The sequence below is a fragment of the Dermacentor andersoni genome, chromosome 8, assembly GCF_023375885.2.
Source record: "Dermacentor andersoni chromosome 8, qqDerAnde1_hic_scaffold, whole genome shotgun sequence".
NCBI classification, from domain to species: Eukaryota; Metazoa; Arthropoda; class Arachnida; order Ixodida; family Ixodidae; genus Dermacentor; species Dermacentor andersoni.
Window position 1 is genome coordinate 66,003,014 of NC_092821.1, and position 25,274 is coordinate 66,028,287.

At 46.3% G+C, this 25,274-nt stretch overlaps 1 protein-coding gene across 3 annotated transcripts in view; it reads left to right on the plus strand.

The window, feature by feature from the left end:
- Positions 1-361: 361 nt before the first annotated feature.
- The window catches only part of LOC129386808 (uncharacterized), a 41,845-nt gene continuing 16,932 nt past the window's right edge, over positions 362-25,274 (plus strand). Inside the window, exons 1-2 of one of the 3 annotated variants that reach the window (XM_072289731.1) lie at positions 15,331-16,032; positions 23,726-23,854. Coding sequence is in view for 1 of the 3 variants with exons in the window: in XM_055075051.2 (XP_054931026.2) it covers positions 16,002-16,032 (31 nt within the window). In the remaining 2 variants the exon portion in view is untranslated. Of the gene's footprint in view, positions 449-15,325; positions 16,033-23,725; positions 23,855-25,274 lie in introns of those variants that run through there. The other 2 variants (XM_072289732.1, XM_055075051.2) reach the window with 2 other exon arrangements.

Consider the following 25,274-nt stretch of genomic DNA (forward strand, 5'->3'; position numbering starts at 1 on the left):
GGCTTCCCTATCTTCTGTGGCTTCTCTAAGCTTCTTTTTCATGTCCTCAAATTGATCGCTCATAAATTTAACGCTGTCCACGAGAGACTTCATTTCAGCACGAAGTTCTCGGATTTCGCATCGGCTTTCTCTTTCAGCTGTAGATTTGGTCATGTTTTCGCAAATGAACAGTACCAGTGGACAGAAGGTATAATAAATATACAATAGATACACAGCAATACAGAAAGGCAGCAGCGACAGCATAAACTATCTAGTTACAAAGCATGTATAATTTGGACACCAACCTGCAGTACAGGGATCAAGTTTTTAGCGTTGCGCCGATCAGCTGTCACTGCTGCCAATATTTTATATTGACGTACCGCTTCCGAAACGTTATGGCGTGGCTTTGCACTTACCCATTTTGCGACACTAGACTACACCAAGGAAGCAGCAACCCTTCCTACCACAAGTAAGTTTGTGTTCTCAAAGTCCTAAAACACGCATTTCAATGAGCACATAAACGGGCAATGCATAGTGAAGATCTCAATAAAATTTGACTGTCAAGCCTCTAGAATTACAACTGCCTATGTCTTGTATCAGTAGTGCCTTCTTTTTAATGTTACGAAGTTTCATAAAGCACGTAACGATACGCGAGGGCGGCGGACATGGCATGCGCACCCGAAAAATCGGAATTCATTCGGGTGCGTGCGAAGTACGCAAGAAAGAAGGACTGGGTGCCGCTCACTTTGACTCTCGACGGGGTGCCAATTCGTGAAGTGGAGACACTCAGAATATTGGGGATGTGGATACAGCAGAATGCTGGAACATCTCACACCCTACAAAAACTAAAGGCGGTCACAGGAAACGTGGCCAGAATGATAAGGAGAGTGGCAAGAAGCAGAGACGGCCTAACTGAGGGAGAGACCATCAGCCTGGTTCACGCATTCGTAATTAGCCGACTCACATACGCCCTTCCGTATCAGGCCTTGACAAACCAAGAGATTAAACAGGCAAACGCAATAATAAGAAAAGCCTTCAAAGCCGCCCTTGGTCTTCCCGAATGCACTAGCACAGAGAGATTCGAGGGACTGGGCCTGCACAATACTTTTGACGAGTACGCAGTCGCGACGTTATATGCCCAGAAAGAAAGACTTTGTTCTTCAACTCAGGGCAGGGAAGTATTGGTGAGGTTAGGCTTTCCCCTGAGACCCCAGTATTGCGGAGAGGAAACGGCACAGATAGACCGCAATGTTAGATCGCACATCGCGGTGGCCCCAATTCCCAAAAACATGCACCCCAAGTACCATCCCGGACGACGCAGAGCAAGGGCAAAGACCCTTCACAAACGTTTCGGCATGGGACAGGGGGTGTATTACACGGATGCCAGTCGAGCCAGCTCAGACACTTTCAGCATAGTCTCTACACGCAACAACAACATAACAACGGCATCCTTCAAAACCTCCTCGGCATGCGTGGCAGAGGCTGCAGCCATCGCCTTGGCCATTCAGGACGCCGAGCGCCAAACTTTCGGCTGTCATATTAACCGATTCACAAGCGGCCTGCCGCCTGTTTTTACAAGGAACGGCACCCAAATCAATAATCAAAATTTTAGGCACTCAACTAGAGGGGCACCACACTATCGTCTGGTGTCTGGCACACGAGCGACTGGCAGGAAACGCTAGGGCAGACCGTATTGCTCGAGGTTTGAACGTCCGAGCAACGGCATGGCCTAGCGACGTCCTTCCACCGAATTCTCGTGACATCCTCCTACAGCAAAGGCAGGAGCGGAGACGTTTTGGACATCCTCACTCCGATTTAAACAGCGAACAGGAGAGGGACTGGCGTCGTATTCAGACGAATACATACAACCTGCACCACCTACACAGAATACACCCCACGAGGTTCACTGACGAGTGCCCGTGGTGCACAGACACCCCCACACTAAAACACGTCACATGGGAGTGCCCCAGGAGGCCGCCGCACATAGACAGTCCCATATTACACCAACATCCACTAATGAGGAATAGGCAGTGGGAGGCATGGCTTGCGGACGAGGGTCGGGAGAGCCAGTTGGCCGCAGTTGGCTCTTCTGGACCAAGCCCAGCGAGCCGCTCGTGCCAGTGGGGCCCTGGAATAGGGGCTCCAACAATCGTACCTTATTTTATTTAGATTGAATAAAGTTTTACTCTCTCTCTCTAACGCTACAGCGCCAACCTACACACTTAACAAACCAAGGTCAAAACGGTCAAAACATGTTCTTTCAGCGTTTACGATGCCGTCGCTTTCTCGTCAGGGCTTCGACATCACACCGCGACACAAATATCGGCTCAGAACGCGCTATCGCCACAGAACACCTATGGGCGTCTTGCGCTGGAGTTTGAGGTATAGTAGCGGCGCCTGGTGGCGGCGCGGGAAACGACATCTGGGTCGTACCAGCTTGGGTCGTATTGAGCCCTGGCTGTGGCGAAGCACGTTTCTAGGCCGAGTTTTGCGTCGATTCGCACTTTTTTCTGCCCTGTTGCGAGTGCGAAAAGGCTCGTCACTTCTCACAGACCACGTCGACCACGCTGCGAGCTGGTCGCAGCCTATAGTTTAACGAAAACGGACTCTCCGTGTGCCGTGGGACGTAATGCTGGAAGCAGAAGGAATCAGCGACGCCGATCCGGAGGGACCTAGCTCAGCATCGAAAAAACGTCACCATCGATACTGCTGCGTCGTGGGCTGTCATGAACAAGAAGCCCTGAATCCCAACATCTGATTCTATCGTTTCCCTTCAAGGCCTCACGAAGCGGAGCGTCGGGCGCGCTGTATAACTGCAGTTCGTCGCGCTGGGTAAGCGAAACTTCGCGCCATGCTGACTGCTTCACCTGTCTTGAAGCTTGCTTGATTATAGATCTGCGTTCTAAAATTCGGTCTTTTGCACCTACAGTCCCGACGGCAGACCGACATAGCAGCAGGCATGGCTGGTTGTTCACGATTCGAAACGCGGCCACAGCGATAATTAACAATTCGACCGGTGCGAAGTGGTGAAGTACCCAGGTGTGTGCAAATGACCACAAATGGCCGGGCTGATTCGGTGACAATTCACTACCCCACTACGAGCAGCACAAGTTAGAGAGGTTGAATGTGCTCATACTTGACCTCAAGTCAGCATGTTGAGGCAGCGCAGCAAGATAGTATTGATTACAGCAGATCGATTTTCGAGCGTTGTCATTAAAAGCTACATCAAGCGAGCAGCGCACGAGCTCGCGCTGCACCGAGATTAGCACGTACGTGCGAGCTCATATGCATTGCATCAGTTATTACCAGTTACTAAAAGGGACAGATGGCCGCTACTACAACGCAGGCATAACTACTTGTTTAGCGGCATGCAGTCAACAAAGATTGCAGGAGGCCCGCCGTTTCGCGGCATGTCGAAAGACCGCTGCCGTCGCCGCGCGTACCGTCGTGCGCTCGAGCAGTTCCGTACACATGATGCCGGCTTATCGCTGCTGTGGATTCATTTACAGCAAGCATTTCCTCACGTTTGTGCGCCTGAATCTAGCAGCGTGCAAACCTTACCTGAAGTTCCACTTCGTACGCGACTCGCTTCACTTGCGATTGACACCGCGCTAAAACTTCGCCGCTTAATTCTTGAACGGCATACACGTATTCGGCACTGCATAATTTCTTGCCTTTACGCAGCGTGCCACTCCTGAAAAAATCTTCGGCGCCCGATATTCGCTGCAAGCCGTGATAGAACACAACCGAAAGTGGCGGGTCCATATTGTAAACGTGCTTTCCGAAGCAGACAACCGAGCTTGGTACGACCCATTTTAGGACAGAGGGCGCTTTTTAGCACCTTTTTCGCAGCGCCCCCTGGGCAATGCAAGAGCCCCATGGGGAACCAGCGCTGGAGTTTTCACGGCGCCTGCAGCGCCGCCCTGGCGGTCAGAACGTGCACAATGCAGCCTCCCCCGCGGACGAAAATTGCGTTGCGTGCCCTTAAAGTCGAAGGAAAACAAAAGGGCGCCGACGATACTGTTGCGTATACAAGTGCCACAACTAAGTCGGGATGAGGGAGGATGTATCCTTCTGCGTCTTTCCATCTAAACCCTACGAACAAGAACGGAGGCGGCGTTGGATCCAAGCAGTCAGGCGAGCGGAGTAAGCTCCCGTCTTGCCGCCCTGTCAAGCGGTGTCGGGCTGGTTTCTAAATCAAATTTCGCGTGTATCCTTGGTTTATTCGATAGTGAAGACGGTCCGCCATGGCAGACAGTACCAAGCAGCAGAATCTGCTGTCGGTATTTCGTCGGAAACAAAATGAGCAATAGCATGCACCATCCGGCATATGTACCATTTTTCCTTCGCAATGCCACCGCCAAGCCCCTTCCAACGCCACCGCACCAAGTAAACGATACGAAAGGTAAAAATTATCCATTCATTGCCAAGAATTATGTAGGAGGGAAGCTGCCTTGTAATACGAGTTGTATGCGCATAGTGCCGGCGCACGCGCGACTAAGCCACCTATGTGTTTATAAAAATGCGCATGCGGATGAGGACTCAGCGCTGAGATGCATCCGGCAAATTAATGTAATTAGTGCTAAATGTAGCCAGGATTGTTACGGATCAAGCAGCCGAGCACTTAAACCTTTGCTTGCGCGAGTCAGCTGATGCGATAAAGCTTTCTTCTCCATTGACTGCTGTGGCGAAGTAACATCAGAATTTTTTATGTCTAGCCAGAGAAATATGGAATATCTTCAGGACAACTAATACTTACGAAACCATAGCGCAGCACGACCGGAGCCATAACTGCTAGATTTGCGAGGCAGGCAGCCACGCAAGCATGGCATCGATACACGACGCAACCGTTAAAGAAACACACGTGCTCGCCGCGACGCACTGTGAAAAATGTATAAAGCTTAAAAAGCTTCTTTCGTCATTTCTTCACTTGATGGCGCCAGCTTCTTTACAAAAACTCCACTTGAAGCGGCGCGAAAACGGAAACATACGAACTATAATACGGCTGCGTATGTGTGTGTCGTCTGGTTGTGTGGCTGGAATATGCCGCGTTTCGTCGCCAGGGCGGCGTGCAACGCACTCTTTTCGACGCGCCGCCTATCCAGCGCTGGTTCCCCATAGACCGTTTCATCGGGCGAGGAGGATAGGGCGCGCGGAGAGTCTTTCCTCCTCTCTGGCTTGGGCGATCCGGCGCGGCGCTCCTTGAAAGTATTGCTGTCGCGTGCTGCGGAACGATTTTGAGATGTTTTAGATGGTACTTTGTGAAATTTACACCATGTCCGTTCATATAAGGTCGTCAGGGAAGCCTTTCAGTGCATCAGTAACTACAGTAGGCGGGAATATCTTTTGGGGGCGCAAAAATGTGACGCGTTTTATCAGCCGCGGTGTACGCACATTATCAGTCGCGGTGTGTGTATGTGTTGTGAACTATTTTGCTTATATCGGTTTTAATTCAACAAAGAAAACCGGTGTCTCTGTATTAGCAGCATGAAATGGTAAATCTGCTCAATATCTGACCGCTTGCCGTAGGGAGTAAAACAAAGTATAAGAGCGCATGCTCGTGCACGGCCAACTTAAGGATACCACGAAACATCTAAGCGGCAGGCGCAATCAAATATTTGAGATGCACCGGCATCGTTCTCGCGAATATCAAGTCTAGTAGGCTTCAAATTACCATATGTCTACGGTAGCCTTCCTGCATGAGGCCGATGCCGCTGCTCAACACAGCGATCACTGCAGTTGGTGAACCAGCACGGTACATACGTAAGCTGTGCGCTTCGGCATTGCCTTTTTTGCCTGCATACAGCCATAATATATGAGGTATCGCATAAAAAGAATGCGATGCCTATTTTCGAGGACAAAATTTCCGTAATACGTGTGAGTGCGTCGTAGAGAACGGAACGAACACAACCGAAAAAGAAATTTGGTTATCATCCTCTTTCTCGAAAAAGCAAGAGAAAACGGGCTAACGCCGCAATAGGGCCTCGCATGGTCACGCCGCATAACGTTTATAAATATATAACCACTGATGCGGTATGCTTGAACCATGCGGTATATATAGAACAAAGATATATATAATCCAGCACCTACCACTGCTTAGGACGCTCGCGCAGTTCGTAAACAGTCCCTTTGCTGGACAAGCGTAATTCAGACTGTAAGGTATGCTGCTATCACTTGCCAAAACTATTTTATTCAGGGGCGGAAACCTCATCCATCGAACCAAGTAGTCACGCAATGTAACCTGCAGCGAACAGTTTGAACGCTTGTCAAAGTATAACATCACAGTTCCTATCGTAGCAGAACGTTACCCACACTCACGCTGTTACGATCGTCGCGTATGTTTCATGGCTCCTAAATCGCAGCTCAGAAATAGAGGATAATACTGCAATAAGGTCACATTAGTGATTGGAACATTCAGAAATACACAATTGATCTCCGAGGCTGCTTGTAGACTCGAATATGCGCGCACACCATCGCGCTGCGTGTTCCGTCCACCTCAACGCCAGCAGAAATTCCGGCCATGACGCCTTAAACCACTTGAGCACGTCTCACAGAACCGTTTACCACGTAGAAGACGCACGTCATACTAAACAGACCGCACGACCACGAAAACAAACGCCAGAACCTGCCGCCGAGCGTATACCTGCCATGCAAAAGACCGCTTTCACCCAAGCCAGTATGGCGCTGCTCATAGGCGGCGCCACTGCGTTCACAATATGGCGGCGCCTACGAAAAAACGGTCTATACAAATTTAGAGAAGGGAAACTGTACCTTCCACAGTGCTACGGAAATAAGCATAGCGGTGGCGTCGTGAACTAAAGTATGCGACCACAGATGGCGCTGTACAACAGGAAACGGAAACGGGGTTTTGCACACGCTTTACCAGGTGTTCTGTGGCTTTACTGGGTTTCTGGCTGCTGCACCTCGATCGTGCTCCCGCCAGTTTAGTCTATATGGTTTAGTTGCTGTGTAGCAAACGTAGCGCCTACATGTCAGGCGCTACGTTTGCCACACAGCAACCAAACTGGCGGGAGCACGATCGAGGCGCAGCAGAATACATGTAGCGCTGAGTCATATCGAGTTAAGGCACACTCTAAACTGACTTTTAAGGGCATCCCGTGCGGTTTTTCGTTTATTACGCCGCCGTTACCCTGAGTTAAATTGTGCCGCCGCGCTCCAGCTGTTGCATATCGTGTAGGGCTACTGGCAGAATGCGGTTTCCAGGTGGCACGATGGCCTCGACTGGAATAAACGCACACGACACCAAAGATTGAGTAAGCCTGAAAATATTTTATTTGCATTTTACAAGTACAACAAAAAGCACACGTCTACGCATCCACACAAACGCGGTTACATAGTCAAGAACATAGTCAAGAAATGGCTCATTAATAAGGGTAGCACAAACGCACAAGAAAGAAGACCTAAGCTACAAAACGTACGGTCGGCTGCTAAGTATAATAATTTCCCTGTCACCGCGTGTCACTTTTATACAGCATCTTTACAGCACTACCAGGCCGGGTAGTTTGGCGGAAAGAACGCAACCGCTTATACGGCCGTCAGCTGCCTCTTCCTTACGGGTGTCATAATTATCCTAATCTCCGCATGAACGTCGTGCAAGTTCGCATGCAGGTATATGTATCTGAACCATATGTGCCAGCTTAATACACGTGTAGTGAAATTATGATAACCACTGCGTCTTATCAAACGTATTGGTTTTGCAAATGCGCATTACAGCTGACGGAACGACATACTGTAAGTGAAGCACAAGAGAGCAAGGACAAAAGGAGGATACAACACTTGAAGAAATGAAGAATTAGTAGGCATACAGCAAACAAGCGATGACGGAGAACACACAATGATGCATCGGGTGTTCTGTGACATCGGTTTGCGTACTTGCGGTGTTATGGAGATCAACGGCATAAAAACGTACCTTCAAGCGTACTCCCTCAACCTCCGCCGCATTCATTATGATAATCAACGCCTAAACAAAATGAGGCACTATTCTTTGCCAAGAGTAGACCTTTTTACAGCAAGTCTATGTAATGACTCGCAGACGAAACCAGCATGCTTTCGAAAATGTTTTACCGCCGTAGTATTCGAACGCCAACGGCCAGGAAACACATCGATACCAATAGGCTGTCGCCTGTCGGTGGTTAATCGAGCACAAAAACCTTGACGCTATGGCTAAAAAGCAGCTTCAACAATCAAATTTTTAAAAAATCAACTGCCTATTTGCCTGAGGTAAAAAAGCATCCTTAGACACCTCGATTGTTCATGTCAATGGTTTGTGTAAATTAAAGAAGTCAGCATGTTCAGCGCCCCTAGCAGAGAAAACACAAATTAAAGTAGTCGACCAAATTACAGTAGCTCCACTTGCGCGCTTACGCTGAAACGTGCCTCGATTGATTTTTCGCCCTCTGTGGCCATTTGTTGAACTTGAGTGTGTGCGGGGCCTGCTATCGCCACTTCGAGCAAAACAACAAAGCCAAAGAGTTTTGCGTCGTACTGTCCCACTGCAGGTTATAGCAATTGGGCTTGGAGCGAAACCGAAACTGCCAAGAAATACTTGTAGACTATTTTGGTATAAAGTTTGTAAACAGGGATGAAGTGCCTCAGACAGGCTGGCCAACGTTTCGATAGGAGGACCTATCTTCGTCAAAGGCGGCCTCGTCATCCTCGGCGGCGTCAGCGTGCGTCTATTTGTCGTACAAAAATCCCTCACGTGACCTGATCCTAGGTGCCTAGGGACAGCATCATTTAAAGATTTTTGAGAAGGCGCGATGCTGGCGCCGAGCGACGCCGTGGCGAGTTCGTCCTCGGCGTGATCGTTCTCTGGACCGCGCGTTGTTCAACATTGGCCATGTAATCGTGCGTGCGTTGCTTATGTGTTGGTTGTAGGTTCTGTGTTACTTGGCGGAAAGCCGTGAGTAGTGGCGGTGCGGCAATGCGGCTTTGGCCTCGATGAGCTCTGGCACTACAGAATCTGCGTTGTGTGACCCGTGCTTTCTTGAGAACCCGGCGGTGGTGACAATTGAAATATCGAAGTGGCCTAGCGCCTCGGCAGCGAAGTTCTGCGAACCGCGATGTGGCGTCGCCGTGTCCGACTTTGCTTAACGGACATCGAGGGATGTGCTGCTCGCTGCAAGTCATGTGAATGCAACTGCGTCGAGCGCCCACTGTTCAGCGCTGAATGTGTGTTTGGTGTGCTGTGCTTGAAACGAGTCCTGCAGCCGTGCAGCGGGGGTGGCGGAAGAGCAGAGTGGCTTAGGATTTGCGCGTTCACAGACATGTGCTCCCGTCTTGGTCTCATTAGCAGCTGTCGCGGGATTGTGGTGTGCTAGCTCCTTGGCTAGTATGAAGTTTACGACGCTAACACACAGCATGTTCACGTTTTTCCGCGCTATATGTCATTTGCATGACGGCCGAGGTGAAAACGAGACATATAAAATTACTTTCTATTGTGGAAGTTCTGGAAGTCTTATTACGCAAGGAGTGCGAACTTAAACATAAACACATATGTGTGTCTAAAATTTTGAATTACCTATAATACCCTTTACGACTGATAAGTGGGCTACACGGCCTGTGTGAATCAGCTACCGTATGTTGCGACACTCTTAGGTGTGGTAGACTGATGCATGGTGCGCGTTTATTTCTCTACGGTTGTAAAAACCATTTGTTTATTCACTCAATACAAATGTACGGCTTCTTCGCCGCAGTACATTTTAGTTACGCGGTGAAGCATACTAAAAGTGGGAGGGGGCCACTATCAGCCAGCATAGTATGTCCACTTGAGGCATACTATGCTGCCATACTTGAGCATAGTATGACCTGAGAGGCGGCGGGTTCGCGAGCGTATGATTAAAGAACTCTTATTATGTCCAGTGACAGTGGCCCCTCTTCACTTTTAGTATGCTTCACCGTACATTGCTTAGGCTTCACCGCGAAATATTAGTGTATTGCGAGAAAGATAATCCTAAAAAGCCTAATTATGCAAAGTTTCTATTGTAGCTTGCTACACCGCAATACAGGGGTGAAAATTAGCGTCATGCAGTAAAGCATACTAAGAGTGGAAAGGGCACATAGGTTTACACTGTGCTCATTATTTTCAATTGTGACCTAATTTGCAAGTGCATCTGTGCTCGTGGTAAGCTTCATTGACAATTCTTTGTACATCACAAATTCATATTGCAGGGAAGCTTACTAAAGCACATTCGCCATTATGGTACGTGTTATTCACCTTCAATGCAGGAGCACAATGCGGATTCTTGCCCCTGCTTTTTGCTGGACTGCACATGCTCATTGAGAATTGATTCATTGTTCATAAGTGCACTGGTATTTTACTCTAAACTGGAGGGCTCAAGATAATATGGAAGCACAATTCTTATTAAAGGGACAAGATGTTGCCGAGATGGTTGCAGCACAGCTTTTTTTTTTCTTCCAGGCACCTTTTCTACTTGAAGCTTCCATTGCAGTGTTTCGAACCTCTTTGAACCAGCACATGGTGTATATAAAAATTGGACACTGATTGGGAATATCACCTAAGTTCATGCCTATATATAGTAAAAAGATGTAGCACGACCAGACAAAATAAAAGAAGGGGGTGGGCTGTAGCAATACTAAGTGTTAAATGGTGCTTTATCCTTTCCCTTGAGTTTTCTTTCTGTTTTTGTGCTTTTTATGGATCCTCCGCAGTAACCATGCGAGTGCTGAGCTTGAGCTTGTTGGTTTCAAGTCTCATGGTTGTTACTAACAGAACAGTGTGATAAACGAACAAGGGCTTGGAGGCATCCATTCACCTTGCTTGCCTCATGGTGCTGCTTCATAAGCATCGTGAGCATCCAGGCCAACTAGGAAGGGAGGTTTGTTGCAATTGCTTCTGAACTTTATTGCCACCAAACCAACAGGGCTCTCAATGACAGCTTTTAGACAGTAGAATGCTTGCACCCAGCAAAGTCTTAAGAAGGAAGCATTCAGGATGTGCAAAATGGGCTTTTGAAGCTGGGAGCATTACTGAAGGGGCTTTGCCCATCTGCCCTCTTTATGGATACACAAAGATGATTTCCTCTTTAAGAGGGATTGTTTCAGAGGTTGTTACATGGCAACAGTGTTGGGTGTTTAGTAGCTTGTCTTTGCCCACTGTTAATAACCTGTTCCTTCTCCAGTGCCCCTGTGAAGTGCCTACTTTTTGGACACAATGTGCTCTCCATGCATGCATGCATTTTTAGCTTGTAAAGACGTCTATTAACCCCTTGCCTCAAGCTGGTCCTTGCTGATGTCACCCAAGAAGGCATTGGAGAGTATGGCAATGTACACTTACAAAACACTGTTGATACCAGTGAAACCAAATTAATGGAGCTGCTGTTCTTTTTTTTGTCCACTCCATCCTGGTTAGTTACAATAAGCAATGTCCGAACAGAAGGCATATGTAGTTGGTCGTGCATAGCCTGCGCACTAAGACTTGTTGGCATGTTATGACCTTAGCAGTGTTTATATGTAAAAACCTTCTGATGTGTTGATGACTCCCTTTTCCTTATCACACTTTGCCTGATGGAGCCAGCAAGTGGGTCAACCAGATGTTCAACAGGCTTCCCACTAGTTTTCCCAGAGTCTCCTTACCAGGGTGCTGCTCATAGATATCTGTTTTCTTGACCTTGCACTGCACTTCAACCATGGCCACACCTGCTAAACCTATAGCATGCGATCAAAAAAGTGCTATACATCATGTTGCTCCAAACTCGTGACATGTGCTACAAGGCCTTGAGGAACACCCTAATTTATTTACGCCCTCATCATACTGTACGAAGCTTCGCATGATAAGTGCAACAATTAACATCTGCTGGTTTTTCAGTGTTATTCCTGTCCAGCTTGCTGAAAGCTATCCTGAGTGTTTCAAAAGCAAACGACCGCTGCTGGACAAGAAGTGCTTAAAACAAGGGTCGCTATAACCACATATGTAACACGAAATGAAGGCCACTGAGTATACAGGCGGTTTACTTCATATCCGAGAAGCTTGGTTCTCCCTTTGCTAGTGAGTGAACTCAACTTGCCCCGAATACATGGCCTGTGACAAACTATGTGCCAGATGCTGTGTCCCCTGCAAAGCTGAAGATGTGTATGAGATCCTGACACCCTGCAGCGGCTTCTACACTGGGCAAACAGGCTACTATAAAAACGACTGCCTTTACTAATATGCTAATAACATGAAAACAGGCAGAAATTTGGCTATTCATTGGACCCAACTGCAGGTGCAAGCCACTCTTCCACCAGATGTGTGTTGTTCACAGAAACTGGAGCTATACAAATGCAGATAAAAACTATGATGTTTGAAAGTAGTAGAGTTGAACTACATTCTGCACAAGCAGTGCTATCTGCAGCGCTGGTACCTTATAGCCACAATTCATGGCTGCACCACCATGCAAAGGCACTATTCTTGAATTATTAACTTCTATTATATTTATGGTGGCCATATATGCAATTACATATCCACATTGTGTGCAATATGGTTAAATGTCAATTATGATAACCATTCCTAATCTGAAATGCAACAAAAGAGCAAATATAGGCAACAAATTGCAATTCAAAGACACAAAAGACAAACAGTGCACAGGATAAGTGATAGACTTCCTTTCATTGAAGAAGAAACGCGACATGTGTCATGCCACCACCAGTGGGTAGCAATCTTTCAAGCTTGGGTGACAGAGGCAAAACTTAGCAAAATGCTACAATCACGCTGTAAAACGGCCTTGGACACAAAAAACCGACATCATATTGTACAGAATGAAAGGGCAAGACTCCATCTAAGAACAGTCTATGGTACCACATACTTGAAATGGTGTAAAATATGTTGACATGCCCTACCCATAAAGAAAAAGCAACAAACACAGAAAGCACGCCTTAAAATGCAATGTGAAGAGTCTGAAACCAAGAAAAAACAACCCGAAAAAGGTTTCGCTAAGTCTTTCAACGATTAAAATTGTCAAACTGTATCATCACTTCTTAATGAACCTGCACAGCTGAAAAGGAAGGAAGGAAAGCTCAATAGCAGGGCTGCAGAAAATGTCACCGAATAAATATACTTTGCTTACCAACGATACCCGTGGTTTAGTTGTGGTCTGTGTATAAACTAATTGTGTATAAACTTTTCTTGTTTAGAATGGTTTAGCGGATAGAGAAAAAATGACCATAAGAACACCAGGTGTATGCATAGTCTACGCACAAAAAGCCACTGCTTTCTTACTTTATTTTCTCTGTACTACTATTCATGAGTATTTAAGTGCCTTAATAGCACTGCTAACATCCTACTGCAAAACACTAGATTGGGCAAGTTGTGGCATAAAGAAAATTGCAGTTTCACTCATAATGTGAAACAATGATGCAGTAGCTGGTGAAATATGCGCAGGAAGCTTACTTCATGCAGTGTTTGTTGAAGTGAACACTTGCCAATGCAAGTCGGTAATCTCCTTAAATAAGTAAGAGTCGTATTTATATGTGGGAGTTGTGCCTCAGTGTTGAAGTGGAAATACTTGGCTTTTCTTCCTCCTCTTTCATATCCGGACTTAGCCACTGATCCACACCAAAACAACCCTTTAGCTTCTTACTGCTGAATTCGTTTTGGTTTTCTCAAATCTATATTTGGGCTACCCATTGCTAGGCCTCTCACTTTGCTTGAGGAAAACAAGACACCAACAGCTCCATCCAGTAAATCTGAGAAGCCAAGCACTAGAAGAAGATTAATGAAGCAGATGCACTCAATCATTGTCATCACATGCAAGAAGAAAACTTAACATAGGACTGCCTTCACAAGTGGGAAGGTCATGTGTAAGAACTTGAAGGTGTGGATGCCAGCTCTATATACAGCACGCAGACATTGAGCAGGTGTTAGCCAATCTAGGCACCTGTTGGCTAGATCACGCTCTCCGGTATCAGTATTCACCACGATTGTACCTTCAGCAGAGTGGCTGAAATGTAGAATTGTGGACTGCCACTCTTTTGATCGTATGTTTGAATCCTCGCAGCACAATGAGAACTTTATTTGCAATATTCTAGCAAGAAATTTGGGAATTCCAGTGACAACACCAGTAGACATCGGAACAACCAGGGGAGTTAGCCCATAGCAGCTATTGCTGTAAAAAAGAAGACTGGCATAAGCACAAGAATTGAGATGGGCATACTACATGCCTTTGTTCTGGTAGTGGTCCACTACTTTGGTGCTACAGTTAATGATCTCCACTGTCACTGGACATAATAAGACTTCTTAAATTATACATCGCGCACCCGCCGCCTCTGAGGTCGCCTAAGTGGACATACTATGCTGGCTGATAGCGGCCCCCTCCCACTTTTAGTATGCTTCGCCGCACAACTAAGCCGTACTGCGGCGAAGAAGCCGTACATTTGTATTGAGTGAATAAACAAATGGTTTTTACAACAGTACAGAAATAAACGCGCACCATGCATCATTCTACCACACGAAAGAGCGTCGCAACATACGGTAGCTGATTCACACAGGCCGTGTAGCCCACTTATCAGTCGTAAAGGGCATTATGGGTAATTCAAAATTTCAGACACACATACGTGTTTATGTTTACGTTCGCACTCCTTGCGTAATAAGACTTCCAGAACTTCCACAATAGAAAGTAATTTACAACACACAAACGCAAAGAACACTATATGTCTCGTTTTCAACTCGGCCGTCATGCAAATGACATATAGCGCGGAAAAGCGTGAACATGCTGTGTGTTAGCGTCGTAAACTTCATACTAGGCAAGGAGCTAGCACACAACAATCCCGCGACAGCCACTAATGAGACCAAGACGGGAGCACATGTCTGTGAACGCGCAAACCCTAAGCCACTCTGCTCCTCCGCCACCCCCGCTGCATCAATCGTTTCATGCACAGCACACCAAACACACATTCAGCGCTGAACAGTGGGCGGTCGACGCAGTTGCATTTACATGACTTGCAGCGAGCAGCACATGCCTCGATGTCCGTTAAGCAAAGTCGGACACGGCGACGCCACATCGCGGTTCGCAGAACTTCGCTGCCGAGGCGCTAGGCCACTTCGATATGGTGGCTAGATAACTTCGATATTTCAATTGTCACCACCGCCGGGTTCTCAAGAAAGCACGGGTCACACAACGCAGATTCTGTAGTGCCAGAGCTCATCGAGGCCAAAGCCGCATTGCCGCACCGCCACTACTCACGGCTTTCCGCTAAGTAACACAGAACCTACAACCAACACACAAGCAACGCACGCACGATTACATGAGCAATGTTGAACAACGCGCGGTCGAGAGAACGATCACGCCGAGGACGAACACGCCACGGCGTCGCTCGGCGCCAGCATCGCGCCTTCTAAAAAATCCCTAAATGATGCTGTCCCTAGGCACCTAGGATCAGGTCACGTGAGGGATTTTTGTACGACAAATAGACGCACGCTCCTCGGCGTGTTAGTTTTAAAGGGTTAGTGCAGTGACGTCACGTGCGGGTGTTGTCGCTGGCGGCTGGTTTTAAAGAGAGAGATTACAAGAGGAAACAAGCGCTGTCGTCCGACGTCTGTGAGCTTCATTCTCAAGACGAGGGGACAAGACCGTCAGAGTGCGCACGTGGGGCGAAAAGAAAAGGAATAGAAGCAGAAAAAAAAGGGAAAAAAAGGAAAAAAAAAAGGGGGGGGGTTAAACCAGGGCGGCACCAAGACCGACAAAAAAAGGGGGGGAGTGAAAGAAAAAGAAGGAGAAAAGTGAAATCTAAGAAATACGGGGGCTTGGGAGCGTGTTGGGGATGCGAAAGGTTAGGAGGTATTCAGGGGGAGTCGTTGGCGGCATGTTTTTGTCAGTCAACAGAATGCCAATCCGTAGCCTGTATTTCCAATCATTCCCATGCACGGTTCCCATAAGTTTCTCACGCGGAACTCACTGCTACTATAGTGAGAAACTCTATGGTGGAAAGTACAGTTTCCCTTGGTGCCATCGTGTGCGTCAAGCGTCAATCACTGACAAGCTGCCGGTGCTACCATAGAGAAATCTATGGTGCTACTGCAACGCATCTGGAACGACGGTGAGAGTACTCGGAGTTTCGCACGATTACCTGTTCTTTTGCCGACACTTTATTCTAGGAACAACCGCATTTGTCCATTCGTGCGGTATAACGTGGTTATACAAATTTCACCGAGTGGGAAACGGTTGCTGCAGCCTCGCAGAGATCGCAGGATCTTGTATGTATTGGTACCTTCGATAAGCACTTCTGAGCGCTGCCCCTAGTTGAAACAGTAGAGTGCCACTGTTTATAATGTGCAGCAGGCGTGTGTTTAGTCGCGATTTAAAAAGTGCGCCACCTCCCACGCGCCAACATTTGCATATGCACTGAACTGTCAGTGCTGCGAATGCTGTCTCACGAGACGCGTCTCATGTGGGTGTGACGGGATGGTTGTGCTATTGTGCTCAGTAGTGGTCACGCACATGGCTGCGTTATATTTTTCCTTCTCACTGTTTAATTTTGTTGACCACTCCAGCTGAAGCGTCAGAACTTCCCATTTCTTGCTCTCAGGTAATGACATTACATTACCTTCACTTAAAGCGCCCCTCACCAGGCCCCATGGCAAATTTTGGTTATACGCTGGAAGTTGCTACGTGCCTTCTAAGGAGCATTCAGCCGCAAGAATTTTTCATATTGGTTCACTAATAGCCGAGATAGAAATATTTCAGTGCCGCGAACCCATGATTTCAGAAGCCGATCATCACTGCCAAGAGACTCTCTCCACTTGCCCCGCGTTGCCTCCACAAGCGAAATTCCTTCCCTGCGTTCTCCCATACCCACCGTGCCCATACCAGACCTCGAGGATCGTGTGACGCATACTTCACGGGCCCCCGCCTTGATTGTTTGTTTCTTTTTCTTTCTTTCTTTCTTTCTTTCTTTCTTTTTTTGCTGTGCAACGCTCATTTGCTGGCGGTGTCGCGCGCGAGCTGTTGTGCTTGTCTGTTTTTGCGCAGCGCACAATTGTGCGCGCTGTGCACAAGAACACCGGACTAGCGGTATAAATCAGTGCTACACGAACACTGAGGCAAACATAAGTAGATCACAGAGCATGATCGCGTACTGTAACACGGTAGAAAATGGCACAGTTTTGGTGTCAGTGCGTGCAACTGCACAACGACGCCGCAACAAGCAGACAATGGAAGTACATTGCTCTTGCTGCGGTGCAAAGTAAATACTCGCAGAGATTCGGTTTATGTGTTTTATTATTTGCAACAGATTACACAAATAATGTTGCCATGTTGCCCTGAATAATTCTCAAAGTCCCGAGTCGCTAAGAGTGGTGTCACACCAAAGACATAAGTACACATGTGTACTAGCACGTATACATCATCCCTCCGGCTTGGAGCATGGCACGTAGCGATGTAATACTTAGAAGACACAATCATTGGCGCGCATTGTATGCACGGCACTTGTGGGCTCAAAATGGCCATCCCTGGTGAGGGGCCCTTTAAAGATTGTTAGCAGCTCTTTTTTTTAGCCCAGGAATGTCGTAGTGCACCCTCTCACCAGAGGGTGCTCCTGCAATAATAGTTTTTGTAGAGCACATGCCTGCGTACCCTTGTGTTTAAGGACCTTTGTGAGACGGTAGTGCTAGTTCCATACTCTTAAATTTTAGTGATTGTTCTGTAACATATATTTTACAGTCATAGTATATCCCCATCATGTTCATTATTTTATTACCTATGTATTTCACGCACTTTACAGCAATTTATTTTTAGGCCCTTCTACAGCCAAGTCACACCTGCCTATCGCAATACACCTGTCCATCTCACTGGCAGATCATAGGCACCACGTCACCACTTGCATGGTGCTCTTTGGCCCTGGCCCTTGTGCCACTAAGCACAACACATCATCATTCTTGCATACTAGCAAGAATACAAGAGAAGCCTAATTGGCTACGCCTGACCACTGATGTCGCCCATTACGTTGAGACATGCCGTGACTTCCGGTGACGCAAGACATCGCCAACAAGGCCAGTGGGATTCTACAGCCGATTGAGTCTCCTTGCCGATTATTTCAGCAGACCGTAATGGATTTGTTCGGACCCTTTCCGACATCAACATACGGAAATAAGTGGATCGTCGTGGCAACGGACTACCTTACACCTACTTCGCTGAAATGAAGGCTGTGCCGGAAGTGGCGCAGCCGATGTGGCAAAATGCTTTGTCGAAAACATCCTGCTGCGGCATGGTGTCCCAAAAGTCCTCATCACCAACAGGAACGGCAAACGCAAATCACGCTGTTCAAGCTTGTTTATCAAAGGAACGCGACAACTCTTGACGCCATGCTGGCACACGTCACCGACTATTCGCTTACGTTTACAATCATCGTCTATGGTCCTTGCAGATTTTTTTCTTCACACAAGTTCACACTCTAATTTGCTGAGCGAAGTGCCAGCAATTTTACCAAGAGCTTACAGCTTGCACTCTTGCTTGCTAACGTTGTGGTAATTTCGAAGGTGAAAATGGATCTTTGTAAAGTGTTGTCTCCTCTCCACTAATACAGCAACCCATTTCTCATTCTGTATAACATGGTGTTTTATGAATCTTTCATTAAACTATCATTTTATTGCAGTTAAATGCCCGATGTCCCCCATCACCTTTTGTAAGCAGGTATCATGACAAAATGGGTCCAGCTGATATCACCACTGCATAGCTAACATTATGTTCCCACGTCATATCCCTCTCTTCCAACCACACCCACCTTGTCCAGTGATATTTCTCTATATTACTGTGTCTTGTCACTGTTTGTTAAGCTAATTTTATCATGACAGTGCATTTAATTGCCTCCATGAAGCAGAAGTCTTTGTCCGTTCCGATTATCTTGCCGAGTCATCTTGGTCTTCCTATTTTGTACACGGGCTGCAATGTTTGCAATCTTGAATTTTTGCAGTGCTAGCAATGCTGAATTTGGTCATTCCAGATTCTCTCTTCATATAATTCTACACATTTGCCTCAGCGTCTTCATTCAGTCTTTTACATATTTTAAAATTTTATACATGTTCACACTAATTCACCTTGTATATACCATTCGTCACTTTTACTTTGGGTACCTATGAATAAGTGCCTTTATGCTTTCTTTGCCTGCATCATCTTTGTGTCATTACAAACACATAAAATTTCACTGACTACAATACTCCTTAATGCGAAATTTGAGTGCAGCTCTATACATGTTTTCATTTCGCCTGTCAGTATTTTGTATTATAATTATATGGGTTTATATTAGGAAGAGAACACTGTGAGTAATGTGCTTTGTTTCAATACAGTCTACACGTGCTCCTCTGGCGTCATATCGTAGCCATTGTCGCCGCACCTCTCTTGCTTGCCACTATGATTCTCGCGCTTTCGTTTCACCAGCGATGAGAGCGGTCCTTCATTGCGCCACGGTGAAATCATGCCACCATTGTCAGCGGCGGCGACATCCAAGGGATTGTCACGTTGAGCCTTACTCGTAGCCGCTCGTCATCGCCCCTTGCAGGAGCAGTGATGCACGCCACAAATGCTAGTACCGCAGACTGATCTGAGCAGGTGACGCCGTGGACGAGCGTAGCCCTCCCCACCTCACACCACCCTTTCCTCCCCTTGGAAGCACAGATGAGGTCGTCCATGCAGATGCGGAGGCTGTTGTCCTCTGCTCCTCCTTCACTTTCCTCCTCGCGCACTCTTCTTTCATCTACTGCTGCGCTCTGCATTCGCTTCCATCTTTTGCCTGCGCTTGTTCGCTCGGTTATGAGGTATAATGCTGTTGACGCTTAACCCAAGAATGGGCGCTTAAGAGCTGTGCATTAAAGCTTGAGCCCCTAGATTCCCCTAATAGTTCTTGCTTGCTGACTGCAAAGGTCTCGACTCATGTGCTACCTTTGTGCCTCAAGACGAGAGTTTATTAGCCTGTTACTTGCTTCTATGACCACATTCTACATACAGTGCAGTTCAGTTATAACAAGGCCACATATAATGATACATCAGTTATAATGATGACTCAATTTAGAGTATCAACTGATTGGGGCTCTCAGAAAAATTATGCGGATCCCAGGTGCTGTGGGAATCGATGTAAGCAGCGCTTTCTGTGCTGTTTGCTTTGATTGACAATAATTGGCAGTGATGTTGATGGTGCATGTTGAATTTCTTTAGCGGTTAGTCCGATATGAGACTGGTGAGTTGATGGTAAACATTACCTTGCATGCACCATTGCTGCTTGTTTGCATAGCACACAGAACACATAGGGAGATGTGTTTCTTGAGGCATTGTTGTACGCCATTGTTCGTAACCTCCAAGAGAGTTGAGCATTGTTATTGCGGCATATTGCATCGTGGCAGATGTGTTAAACATTTATTAAATTATGGGGCTGTATATGTCAAAACTTCAATCTTGTTATGTGGCACTTCATAGTGGCAGACTGTGCATTAATTTTGAGATTCTGGTATTTAATGTGCATCTATATCGAAGTGCACAAGCGTTTTTGCATATCACTATTTTTGAAATGGGGCTGCTGTGGTTGGGATTGAACCTGCGGCCTTGAGCGATACTACAGCCGCAAAGCTACCGACACAAGCAGAGAAGTGTTGATTTGATGACGTGCTGCCGCTTCTGTTATGTCGCATGGACTCTATGGTGTTTTAGTGGGGCTTGGCATCTGCATGCCCTGCGTCAGTTGTCCACATGGCAAATATGTGTGGTGTTTATTTTTCAAAAATAGCATAAATTTATCCTACTGTACCTTTACGTTGCCTCGTCAGAATTTCCCTCGCCTGCACACTCTGTATGGGAACCGTGAGTGAGGAGTGTCAAGACTGTTATGCACTCGTTTCACAACTGCGTAGGTTCTACCCATCCTCTGCATCTTCCTTCTGAACTTGCACATTAATAGAAGGGTATGTACTGCAGTTTCTGCAATCCATTTGGGGGGGCTAGCAGATAATTACAGCTGTCAAGAGGCTTATCTGGTGACAACCAGAAAGCTCCAAAGGGTACTGTGTGCAAACGCCACAAGGTAAAGACTTGAATGAGTCTCTTGCGCCGCCTTTTCTCTCTCCCGCGCTCCTGCCACATACATGTGCACTCTCACCCACTGCCCGACGCGACTTGCAAGACAGCAGCAGCAGCAAAAAAGTAGAAGGAAGAGGCAAAGAAAGTTTTGCTTAAAAAAAAACCATGTACCACGACATTCTTTAGTGACGTGACCTGCAGTGACTGGCCCTACTGTGTGTGACCTGTACTGTGCGTGTGGTGCTTAATTCCGTGAGATTTGTCATCTTGGTTTCTTTCCTCTTTCCTCCCCGTCTTCCTATCTTCCTCAATTTCTATGTCTCTTCCTTTCTAAAGAGTAGGCAGGTGTGGCGCCCCTTCCAGTGACGCTTGCCAGCCTGCTGCTCGCTTCCCCTTTCCTGTCTAGTGTATATGTATATGTATTTGAAATAAATAATAATAATGATAGGAAAAACAATTTTATGCAGCACTTATTGAGCAACAGAAATCTGTATCGGGAGTTTTTCATGTTGCTCGACAATTTTTTCATTGATTCTTGTAATATAATTATAAAATTCACGAAGTTAACTAATTAATAATTATGCACTTAGGCAGAACGCAAAAATAATCTGAGCATCACCAAGCGACGGCATGTTAGATATGACCACCAAAGTTATGTCTTCTGGGTGATGTTTTCGAAGCAGACTGTTTGCATAGCGAAGTTTCCTTTAAATAAACGATGCTGAGAGAGGGTGAAAAGGTTGCCTATGCGAATTGGTATCTGCCACCATTTCCGTGCATTGTATCTTGCCTGTACGCTGATTACAAAAGCCATAAAGAGTATCGCGACTTGGTGCAGCATGGCACAAGTGGCACCAGCTGCATTGCATCCGCGCCACTCACAATGTCACTTCATACGTATCTGGAGAGAGCGAAAAACAAGAAGGCTAGAAGTGAAATTCAAAGCACCGCGGTGGTGGTCCCTCTCAGCATGTAGACTATGTAGAAAATGTGCTGCAGAAGCAGCGGACAGCTCTTTTTGTATATGATAGTGTCGACAAAGCACAAAACAGTGTTGCTTGAGACGAAGCTGCAAATTTTGTAAGCCTCAAGGAAGTACGAGCTGATGTATTCGATGTGGATTCTGAAAGCTGGGAGTGTCTTGATCATGAAGGCTGGACCCAGTGACCATGCCTATGAACGAAAAAAAGGTCAGAGACCCTTTTTCACCATCAACTACTGTTTCAGAAAAATGGGCTTTGTTTGCCAAAGTGAAACCTCCATGGTAGTGGTACCAACATGATGAAAGCCACTGAAATAACCAAGCTTTCTGAGCACGTCGCTGTTTCTAGCCTCTATATTGCTACTGACGGTGAAACAGGTGGGGCTTCAACGCAAGAGTTTCTGAGTGCAGATAGTGCTGCCTTGTTCTACAAAAAAGCTCTTGTACCAGGTGATCATTGTCATTACAAATGGTGACGTGCAGCAGAAGTTGTAGTGACAAGATTGACAAAATCTCCATCTTTGGCCTTGACCCTGATGTTGATCCAAAATGCATTGTTGTCAACGAAGTCCCTCATTGATTTTGTACACATTTAAGGATTGCCGCCAGTGTTGGCGCAGTATCTGGATGTGATGCATGCTGCAGTTGTAAACGTGAAACTACTGAAAAAGCAAGTGCACATTTCTGACTATTTTAGCATGTCTAACGCTCAACGGGCTGTTAGGGGCTATAAATGAACATTTTATTTTTCAAAGCCTACTTTCTACAATGTCTGTTTTTTAGCACGAGTGGCAAGTTTGTGTTCAGAGGTACAACGGTATATTTGGCAGCTTTCTTTCTTTTTACAGCAGTCCAGATATAGCAATGATCGGTTGTAAGAGTGACCTTTTTGATTCTGTTATAAGTGGACTGAACTGTAATGACAAGCACTGTAATCCTTATGGCTGAAACGAACCCACACGTCTGCCTTTATACCTCTGAGGATGTCTGGCAAGCACTCCCAGATCAATGTTCAGTGCACATACTAGTGTTGTGTAAATATTCGATTTCCGAATATGGTTTTGCATACAGTTAAAACAGTTAAACCTCAATATAACGAAGTAGGTAAAATTGGCGATTTGCTTCATTGTATCAAAATTTCGTTGCATTGAAATTCGACCTTTTATGCATGTAAGTACAGTTGCTGATAAATTTTTCTTACGCGGAAAGGGGCAGCAGAATTTTCCGAAATATCGGGCAATTGAGAAAAGGCAATTCAATGAGAAAGGAATTGATTTTGATGAAATTGTGAGTTGGCGGCAAACGGTAGTTTCATGCCCTGTCGACGATATCTTCACATCAGCGGTACAAATTAAGCGAAGCCATCAAGGCTGATAGCGGTGCCCTAACTGGGAGCACACTGTCATGAAAAGCGCCGGCAGTCAGGGAGTGAATCATTCGTCTGACTCTCGCTCCAATGGGTCAACAAAACTCGAGATTGCGCAGGCTCAAATACTAAATGTGGGGCAAGACGGCTTGTATAAGCCTTGCCGTCTCGGCACACCCACTCTTTGCACGTGCGGCAGATGGCCTCTAAAGCAGGGTGTGTGGCTGCGTATGCGCTCAGTCATGCTTACAGCCATGCGGAGCCACGGCTGAGACGCGTGCCAAAAATTGCGACCCACACCAACTGCCCTCTCACCCCTCACGCGCACTTGATTGTGTTATGAGCTCGCTCCCCTCTCCTTCTTTCCCTTCCCTCGCGCAGGAAGGCTGCATTTGTGAAGCCGCCCTCTTGTATCACCCACGCTCAAAGTTACCGCACTTGAACTTCATACAAAACATGATGCAGCTCCTCTTGGCGGTTGCTCTGATCGCGCCACTTGTAAGTTGAAAGGTGAGTTTACAAGCAGCCGCTTGTAATTAAAGCATTTCACCATTTGCGTCCACGGAAGTTTCTATTTATTGTCTCAGTGTTCCATTCTAGCAGAAGCGAAATTTCATTATATTGAAATCGCATACAAACACACTTTGTTATATTGGGGTTCTAAATACACATTCTATGGACAAGCACTTATGAAGAGTTATATACTTTGTTATATTGAGGTTTTATTGTATTTTCCTATTCGATATTTGCCTTGCAAAAATTTAGTGGCAGACAAACATCGGGGTTTCTCGCATGCGGTCATATACGCGGTTTGATTATGCTATGGGTGTGAGAGCTGCTTGCTTTACTCCTGTTGTGTCGAGTGGAGATTGCTTCGGTGCCGAACACTGCCCAAGTGTCAAATCAGAAATGTCTATTTCCTTGTATTGTTTTTTATTCTTATAAATAATTGTGCAAGCCCATCTCTATTCATATATAAACAATGCACGTTTACCTGCATAAGATATGTTTTGTCACTTTATCGTCCCTCTGAAAAAGTTCCAAGTTTTCTGCAAAAGTGATCAGTCTGAAGATTTTAAATCTAGAATAAAATATTTGGTTCAGCGAAGTCACACTGAGTACGTGCTGCTGCACATACTCAGTGTGACTGCAAAGCACCTTAAGAAGGTGATGGTAAGACCTGCAAAGCGGCAGAGGGTGCCAAGAGTTTCTGGATCTAGACAGGCTGTCACTGGAAATTGGACCTGCCAACATTTGACACTTGAACCCTCTCGAGTGCGGTTAGCTTTATGAGGCTCTTTGAGTTGTTATGAAGCATTGCCTGAGATATCATTGTCCATAATGAGGTTAGAAAACGTGAAGCTCATACAGAGCTCACTAATGGCCATGTCCCTTCGCTGGCGACTTGCTCATAAGAGGGAATATAGGGTAATGCTTCTCATTCATAAACATAGCGGGCAACATTGATGAATTCTGGATTATTGGCATGCATATGAATAGTTTGTTTTTGGTGAACAGTTTTCATGGGCCACTCTGTTACAATAATGTTACTGAAGTTAATTTCAAACAGGCCAAGTCACAAGGCCACAAGGAGAAACACGACGTGCAAAGAGAGAAAGTTGGGATAGGTACGTCTCCAGTATAAATTCGCACACCGATGAAACAAGACTATGAAATAGGGTAAATAAGTTAATAGGTCGGGAGTCGCATCTCCTGCCATTAGTAAGTAGCCAAGATGATAGCCTGGAAGGTCAGGTGGATTGTCTAGATGAGCACTTTCCATATGTCTCGAGTGCATCGCATTATACAGAAACATTTCAAAGACTGCAAGGATACGAAGAGTGGCATCCCCTAAATTGCAGAGGTTCATCAAGTGATGCTTACAATTGTCCATTTACTTTAGCTGAACTTAAGGCGTCTCTCGCTTGTT